Below are 8,799 nucleotides of genomic sequence, written 5' to 3'. Positions count from 1 at the left end.
CCAAAGGAGCCTGTCTGATTTCCATGGTCCACAAGGTGTGGATTTTCTTTTTTTTTCTTTTTTGCTCAGAAGTGATGCTCCAATGGCAAGAAGAAACATAGAGGCGACAGCACCCAGGTCAACTAGAAGATATCCCCAGGGGAGAGTGGCCATGTCTGTAATAGAGGTAGGAGGGAAGGCATTAGGATGGATCCTGGAAACATAGTTGCCTTAGGCCTGCCTAGCTTCTTCAGGGCTATCTCAGGCAACTCTTTTATAATCAAGAAGACTAAAGATTTAGGAGATGGTTAGGTCTGGGAAGTAGTGATCCCCTCTGTAAACATACAGAAAGAAGGCCTAAGTCAATGAATCCAGGACTGCCTGGTCAAGCAGGACCTGTCTTAGTTAGGGTTTTACTGCTGTGAACAGACACCATGACCAAAGCAAGTCTTAAAAAGGACAACCTTTAATCGGAGCTGGCTTACAGGTTCAGGGGTTTGGTTCATCAAAGTGGGAAAGTGGCAGCATCTGGGCAGGCATGGTACAGGAGGAGCTGAGAGTTCTGAGAGGCTGCTAGCAGAATACTGACTGGTAGGCAGCGAGGATGAGGGTCACACCCACAGTGACACACCCACTCCAATAAGGCCACATGGTCTAACAGTGCCACTCCTTAGGCCAAGCATATACAAACCATCACAATGTCCCCAGGGAAACGAACATGTCCTATCCAATTTCCTGTTGGTATTCCAACTTCACAGGGGTGTCTGGGATCTTGCAGCATTGGCATTCGATATGAGAAGCAATTTGAGTGTGAGAGAGAGAGAGAGTGTGTGTGTTTACCTCTGTGCAATCAGCGCACCATTTTAACAGAGGACTCTAAGTGCCTACAGCTTTTCGTGTGTAAAGAGTGCCTGAACTCTGTTCCCTCTGGATCCTGAGGTTAGGGTTATATTTGATTCAGAACCTAAGCCCTTCCTAGCCCCTTTGCAATTTGGATCCCTATACTGAGTTCTGTTCCTATACTGCTGTCTTTTATAAAACTCTTGCCTCGCCGTATCTGGATGGGACTGACCTGTGTTTTATTTGGGGATTGCAAGTTTCCATCACCCCATGCTGCCTGCCTCTGTGTCTGCACTGACCATCCTCTCCCCACAACCTTTATCCACTTAGCACAGGAGTGAGAAAGGCAACCTCCCATCTGTGGTGGAGGAAGAGAAGAGAGGTCACATGCGGATCAAGATCAAGGAGATGGGGTTACTCTTCCTGGAACTGAAGGAGTTGGAGACCTCACACTGATACTCCCCTGTATCCTTCACCCTGAGGGGAACTATGATGAGTCTGCGCTTTTCGGGTGATAGGGCCATCCTCTTGTTGAAATCAAGGGGTTTGTTATTGAAGAACCAAGTGATGTCAACTCCAGTGTCAGGTGACAGGCACTCAAAGATTGCAGACTTCCATCTTTCCAGGATAATGTTGTTGACCCGGAGGTAGGGCTGTGTCAAAATCTCTGTGTGGGAACAGAAGAGAGCAAATAAGAGATTCATCTCCAGAGATCTCAGCCAGCCCCTCTCTGGCTCCAAGGCACTTAATAAGTCATGGGGACTCGGAGCTGAGGGTACAGCCAGCGTCTTATGCTTGCGATGGCCACCCATGGCCTGTGCCTCCTCAGTCAGCCGCTTTGTTCCCTGGGTCTCTGTTTCCCTATAACAGGACACGTGGTAAATGACCATTACCCTGTTTGTGAGTTAGCCTTAAATAAGAACAAGAACCTGACTTTCTAACAGGGGAGCTGTCCAATCAGGGGAGTCTGTTACCCTCTGCCTAGCTATGAGGTTTCCCTGGGCTGGAACCTGTGATGTTCCCATGAGAACCTGCAAACCCATGAGAAGATCTGGCCGATGGCCTGGGCACCCAGTCAGCTCTGTTCTCCATGCTCAGCCTCACCAGAAGGAGGCGCCCAGGGGAACCAGCTTACATGTGGCTGTCCTGGCAGTGGGCTGGCTGCTTACACAAGACAACCAAGCTTTGCTCCATCTCAACAATAACAGAAAGCCGTCCTGTTCCGGCCCTGAAGAGAAGGTCCGCAGGGTCACCTGGAGTAAAGTCTAGGACAAGGTCTGGACTCGGGACTTCCTGGAATCCCATTTTCCTAATCCAGGCCCTACTGGAGTCCCAGGGTCTCCCTAGGACCATGTTGATAGTGAGAGCTCTGTAGCTGTTGACTGCGTCTAATATTCCTTTGCTGAGTTAACCACTGCATGTCCTGCCTTCTGCATGATGGATTCGGTGATGGAGTTTGATCTATTGCAGGTTAGCGTCCCCACGGATGTCCTGCACTGAATACAGAGCAAGCCTGAAACTCCTGTGAAACTCCTGTGAAACTCCCACCTGGCACCCACAGGTCACAGAGGGCCACTTACTGAACACTTGGAAGTGGACATGTGCTACTTCACACCGATAGTACGTATCGAAGCTTTCTAGGGTGTAGATCCCTGTGTCTTCCTGGGTGACGTTCTGGAGCAGCAGAGATCCATTGGTGTAAATCCTCTCCCTGCCGCTGTATTTCGGCCCCCACTTAAGCGTCTGAGAGGCTGTTTCATAATGTGCAATTTTAAACTCTTCAAAAGCACGTTTCCCCTTGTACCAGAAAAAGACCTGAGGCTTCTCTGCCTGATTATCAACTCGTAGAAGAGCGTTTCCCCCTTCAGGAAGAGAGGGTGGCAGAGCCTCGATAGACAGCTGGGCCATGGCAGCATTCGCACTCCAGCAGGCTAGAAGGGAAAAGAAAACCCCAGTCAATATTGGGCCCACATGTCCCGTGGATGTGTGATCTCCACTTGGCCTGGGTGTGTGGGTGGGGTAAGTCCACACTACTTGGTGCATTAAGGTAGCATAATAAAGTAACAAAAACCCCATCCCCACAGTGCCTCGAGCTGTGTCCTCTGCGTTATGAGACCTCTCTCCTCAGGGATCTGCGTGGCTCCCCACACCCCACTGTCATCACCTCCCTGCTCACTTTCAAGAGTATTTCAGGGGCGAGGGTGCCTTCCCTGACTTCCTCTTCTGGAGACCCCAGGTCCTATATTCCTCATTTTCTGGCTCTGTTCCCTTTGGGTTTGCTGTGGACGCCTGACTGTGCCTCTTAGAAGCCTTTGCTCCTCTGTCTTCCAGTCCATTAGAATGAAGGCCTGTCGGGACTGGAGAAATTGCTCCGTGGTTAGGAGCACTGGTTGCTCTTCCCAGGGACCTGGGTTCAATCCCAAGCACCCACATGGCTTCTCACAGCTGTCTCCACACTCCAGTCTTATGGGATCCAAGGCTCTCTTCCAACCTCCTCCAGCATGGAGTGCATAGACACACATACAGGCAGAAGTCATATGCATAAAATAGGAACTCTCATAACAAAGACTCTGTGAAGTTGCTCACTGTGGGGGTCTCGTGCCTGGGACAGGCTTGGATACCTGTGGATGAGTGGATGAAGGATGAATGGGTGTATCCAGGGCCTGGGTACCCACGTTATTTGTTCATTTGCTTTTACAAACTCCTCAGTTTTGAAGCTAATGAGAGTGTTTTGTGTGTGTGTGTTGGGAGAGGGTAGTGATGCTGAAGTCCTGTTCCCCAGTTGGTTCTTGATCAATCAATAAAGACGCTAGGGGCCAATTGCTAAGAGACTCAGGAAAGGAGAATGATTTTCTCCATGCTTCAGAGGGAGAAAGGGACCAGCCCTGTGAGATCTCAGGCCGAGTGGCCGCTTGTTTCTCCAGGCGGGAGGTTACAAGTGTGAATAAGCAGAGGTAAGTTTTGGGTTGCTGACCAAGGAGAGGGTAATGAGCAGCTAAAGCTGAGGGCAGATTTCAGGTGCTGAGCTGGGAGTGAAAAGAGGGCACAAGACAGGCGAAGAAGGCTTAGAAGAGCCCAGCAATCGAGCCGATTGAAAATAAGGTTGAAAATAAGCTACCATGTGTGTGTGTGTGTGTGTGTGTGTATGTAATTTGTGGATATGAGGAAAGCTGAGCAGGGCTGGTAGTCTAGTCCGCCCAGGGCTTAAAGCAGGGTAGCAAAAACTACATGTTACAGTGTTTGATACCCTGGGTTGATTAACAATTTTCCCACTTATTTGTTTATTTTCTGTGTGTGTCTATGTTTCTGTGTGTGTTTGTGTGTGAGTGGATGGGTCTGTGTGCATGAGTGTATGTGTCTGTCTCTCTGTGCGTCTCTCTGTGTATGCATGTGTATGTATCTGTGTGTGTGTGTATAAGTGTATTTGTGGCTGTGTGTATCTTTGTGGGTCTCTGTGCATGTGTGTGTGTTTGTTTGGGTCTCTGTGTGTTTCTGAGTGCCTGTCTATGTATCTGTGTATACATGTATGGGTCTGAGTGTGTATCTGTGTATGTGTGTGTGTGTGTGTTTGTATGTGTGTCTTTGTGTGTGTATCTGTATGTCTGTCTATATATGTGTGTGTGTGTGGGTCTGTGTGTATCTCTGTATGTGTGTGTGTGTGCACACTCATGATGAAATTTCACAAAGCCTAATTGCAATTGCAGATCCTGTCCACTAAGTGACAGAAGTCACTACTATACCATATGCCCTGAGACAGTCTATAAATCTCGTGGCCTCAACAAAAGATCTTTATCTGTGTCCACCATCACACATCAGACCTTCATTCTGTTGGCATAAAAGCGCAGTTCTCACATTTTCAAGGGACAAGTGATTGGTCGAGTGACCCAGAAACAGATTTTGATGTACCCCAAATTCCATGTTCTGAAGCAGAATCAGTTTTGTGACCTTCTTTTGTAGTATCGTAACAAAGGAAATCTTAAATCAAAGCCCTTTTCCACAACATTGGTCAACATGAAGTAGGTGGTTATAACAAAACTGTGGGATCTCAGCTGTCAGACCTAGATACCAGTGGCTCATAGCCTCTGGTTGGAGAAATCTAGGGTCCTGTTACTGCTTTTCAAGAGGACTGTAGTCTGTTAGTTCTCAGGATGCTAGGTCTGACGCAAGTGGGCAGGGAAAGGATGCTTAGGGAGCAAAAGATAATCCGACATAAACTGCAGTCCGTCTCTGGACCTGCCACATTCCAACCTCTGCACTTCATTGTGGGTCATCAGGCTTTGCAGACCAGGAATCCCCTGCACAGCCTCCTTGGCCCAAGCTCCATATTTGTGCGTGGGGCTACATATTAGAAGACAGTGACCATGTTAGCTCCATGGATCCTAGGAATCGGTGTAGACAAGGCTGGGTGGTGGCAGAACAGCAGCCTTCAGCAGAGAGGAGGAGCTGGTAAACAGGGGACACATCCCGGCTCTATGAAAACCGTTACTTCTCAGGGTCCAGACCTCACTTCTTGTATTTCTTCTTTTCCGTGGGATTCGGCTACATCAGTATGGCAGTATCCCTTACTTTCTATGAGACCGGAACTTATGTCGGACCTCACACTCGAGTTAGTAATATACCTTGAGCTCACCTAAGACATAATAGCGGTTCTCAACCTGTAAGTCACAACCCCCTACGTAACAGTAGCAAAATTAGACTTATGATGTTGCAACAAAGTAATTTTGTGGTCAAGGGTCACCATAACAAGAAGAACTGTCCCAACAATAGGAAGGTTGAGCCCCACTACTTGAGACTGAAGTCCTACTGTTCACTCAGTCTGTTTGTTTAATCTGTCTTTACGAGAGCAACTTAATGGGGCTGGAGAGATGGCTCAGTGGTTAAGAACACTGAATGATCTTCCAGAGGTCCCAAGTTCAAGTCCCAGCAACCACATGGTGGCTCACAACCATCAGTAATGAAATCTGATGCCCTCTTCTGGTGTGCCTGAAGACAGCAACAGTGAATGTACTCATGTACATAAAATAAGTAATTTTTAAAAGGAGATCTAGATTGATTATACGATTCTGCTGTGTTTAGTTTTGCAGACTGTAGGAAATAGCTACCCATTTTGGAGTGTGTATGCAAGTCTGCCGTCATTTTGTGTCATTTTTTTTCCTGTGCCCAGGGTGATCTTACAGCTATGAGCGCCAGTGCATGAAGATGGACCAGACGAGCCCCCATGAATGTCAGTCCTGAGGGCACGGAGGCATAGATAACTCCACTCCGTCATAAGCAGCTGTGTGCGGAAGGTCCCCAAGCTTTAGGGACCTGGACTCAGGACAAACCAGGCTCCAGGGCTTCAGTGCTAAAGGGAATTTTAGGACGGGCTGGGCAAATAGATATTTTCATGTAGCTCACATCGTGAGGAAAACTAAAACAAAACAAAAAAGAGAAAGAGCAGACCCAGCCTGGTCTACAGAGCAAGTTCCAGGACAGCAAACTGTGCACAGAGAAACCCTGTCTTGAAAAACCTGTGTGAAACAAAATGATTTCATACAAAAACGATTTTATATTTATTTTTAATATTTTTAGTATCTGCTTGAACCTCACATACAGTTTTCATACTTCTTGCTGATTTTTGAATTTCCTATTGTATAATTTATGGCATTAACATTGTACTAAAAGCAGGCTGCCTATTTGTTACTTTTTAAATATTTTTAATTGCCAATGACTGTTAGGTAATTGCACTAAATCAGCCAATTTACAGGTAGTCAATGTCCCCATTGAGGGACTTAGATTTTACTATTTTTGCTTTATTCCTTTAAGGTCCTGTTTCACACATTGTTTTAAATGATCCCTATCCCTCTGGTATTTTCCACAAACACATCCTTTTCCCTTAACATTTTTCCCACAATGTCCTCTTGCCCACAGATCCCAAGTGATCCCGATGTGCAGCCTCAGCGACTTGATCCCGCTTCCACACTCTTGAATGGCCCCAACCCACAGAGCCTGCACCCTCTGCTCGCAGGCCTCACGTGTACCCTACTCCCACCAACCTCTGCTAGAAAGTACCTGCCATGACCATAGAGACCCCTCCCTGAACCACAGCCATCAGTACACAGGAAAAATACAACTCGTAATGTTGACTCAGTCTGAATAAAATATAACCTGGCTCCCCACCCTTGATACTTTCTGTCCCCAAAGCTTTTAGCTGCACAGCCCCTGTCCCGCCTCTGCGTCCTCTCCCCTCGGGATTCAGGAAGAAAGTGAGTCTCCTCTCAGGGCCTCTTGCCCTCTGAGGTTCCCTCCTCCCGTCCATTGTCAGGATTTGTCTCACCTATGAGCAGGAGCCCCTTGAAGAGAAGGAGAGGAGACGCCATGGTGCCTGCTGGCCTCATCTCCAGCTCTGCCCCACACCTGTGCTGCTCTTATTCTTGCCTGAGCCTTGGGAGCCCCTCCCAGGCTCACAGGACTATGGGTCATGTGGTGTCTCATCCCATGCCTACTGCTTCCCGTCCCCTAGGGACACCATATAGCCCTTCAACCATGGAACCCAAGGCCGAAACAGGAGGCAGGCACTGAAGCAGAGTCCACCGAGGAATCATGCTTACTGCCTTACTTCCAGACTCCTGTTCACCAACGTTTCTTAAACAGTCTAGGCTCAACTGCCTATGAACGGTAAGTCCACAGCGGGCTGGGTCCTCCCACCCCAATCAGTAGTCTTGAAAATGCTCCTCAGACATGCCCTCAGGCCAGTCTGATAGTCTCTCCCCTGACTGTCACCTTGAGAAGTGTCAGTCTTTAAAAAAATATATGTCATACCTTAAAAGTTCTATATCTTGGGGTAGGAGAGATGGCTCAGCAGTTGAGAGCTCTGGCTACTCTTCCAGAGGACCCAGGTTCAATTCTCAGCACCCACATGGCAGCTCACCTGTCTGTGAATCCAGTGCCATGGGGTCTAACACCCTTAAGCAGACTTACAGGCAGCCAGGCAAAGCACCATTATATATAAAATTAAAATTAAAAAGTGTTCTATGTCAGTGGTCACGCCGCACCTTTAATCCTAGCACTTGGGATGCAGACGCAGGTGGATCTCTGAGTTTGAGGTCAGCCTGGTCTACAGAGTGAGCTCCAGGACAGCCAGGGCTACACAGAGAAGCCCTGTCTCAACCCCCCGCCATACAGACACTCCCACAGTTCTATATCTCATTTCCACACCCAGGATCTTAACCGTGGGCTGTTTTAGGATAGGAAACACGTTATTCCATTCTACTCTAAGAGGAGGTACCAAGTCGTGAACACAATCACACTTGAGCAAAACCGAAATCCGTGAGTAAGTCTCAGATCCTATAGCTCAGCGCTTTCGTGTGAGACTCACTCATGATGACCTGGCTGCCACAGCACACTGGGGGGGGGGGGCGGTGTCCCCAGTCTCCATCTTTGCCTTCTGTACCCACACACGCCAAGGAGAGAAAATGCTTTGATAGGTGATTTTAGATATCATCATGTTTCTCTTCTCTTCTTTCTTCCTTCTTTTCTTTCTTTCTTTTTAGTTCAATGTATTTTCACAGCGAACTTACAGGAGCGGCACAGAAGACAGACAACATTAAAAGCATGCACTCGCATGCGGGACAACTCCATTAGAAAAGTACAGTGGGCTGGGGATTTAGCTCAGTGGTAGAGCGCTTGCCTAGCAAATGCAAGGCCCTGGGTTCGGTCCCCAGCTCAAAAATAGAAAAAGAAAAAAAAAAAAAAAAAAAGAAAAGTACAGTGAATGGACGGAATCTACTGCATGATAAAAATACTACAAACACCATTTAGTTTAGCTGATGTCAATAAGAGATTTACTTATTTTTTTTAAAAGATCCAAATGCTGGCACTGGCCAGAAATTTTTAACAGTTTCATTTATAGTTGTTATAAGGTTGAACTGCTGAGACGTGTCCGCTGAGACATTTCGCTTGCATTAATGCTTTACATCTTGCGTTTATATTAAAAACTCA

General features: G+C 47.4%; 1 protein-coding gene across 1 annotated transcript; it reads right to left on the bottom strand.

Moving 5' to 3' along the window:
• Positions 1 to 1,165: 1,165 nt before the first annotated feature.
• Positions 1,166 to 7,178, bottom strand: LOC116893402 (carcinoembryonic antigen-related cell adhesion molecule 15-like). Its single transcript, XM_032895188.1, has 3 exons — positions 7,136 to 7,178; positions 2,400 to 2,750; positions 1,166 to 1,486 (listed from the first exon to the last, which is right to left on the bottom strand). Exons 1-3 carry the CDS (start codon positions 7,176 to 7,178, stop codon positions 1,203 to 1,205), a joined length of 678 nt encoding a protein of 225 aa, XP_032751079.1. The 3' UTR covers positions 1,166 to 1,202.
• Between the last annotated feature and the right edge of the window lie 1,621 nt (positions 7,179 to 8,799).

This window comes from Rattus rattus, chromosome 2, assembly GCF_011064425.1.
Source record: "Rattus rattus isolate New Zealand chromosome 2, Rrattus_CSIRO_v1, whole genome shotgun sequence".
NCBI lineage: Eukaryota > Metazoa > Chordata > Mammalia > Rodentia > Muridae > Rattus > Rattus rattus.
The sequence above is the reverse complement of the archived record's forward strand: the minus strand, read 5'-3'. Positions and strand labels throughout refer to the sequence as shown.

What these genes read in the sequence shown, in the direction of transcription:
- LOC116893402 (XM_032895188.1), bottom strand. Translation starts at nt 7,178, where the DNA reads ATGGCGTCTCCTCTCCTTCTCTTCAAGGGGCTCCTGCTCATAG. An exon ending in CAAGGGGCTCCTGCTCATAG is followed by an intron (nt 2,751 to 7,135) that starts GTGAGACAAATC and finishes TTTCCCTTCTAG; the next exon opens with CCTGCTGGAGTGCGAATGCT. An exon ending in TGTCCACTTCCAAGTGTTCA is followed by an intron (nt 1,487 to 2,399) that starts GTAAGTGGCCCT and finishes GTTCCCACACAG; the next exon opens with AGATTTTGACACAGCCCTAC.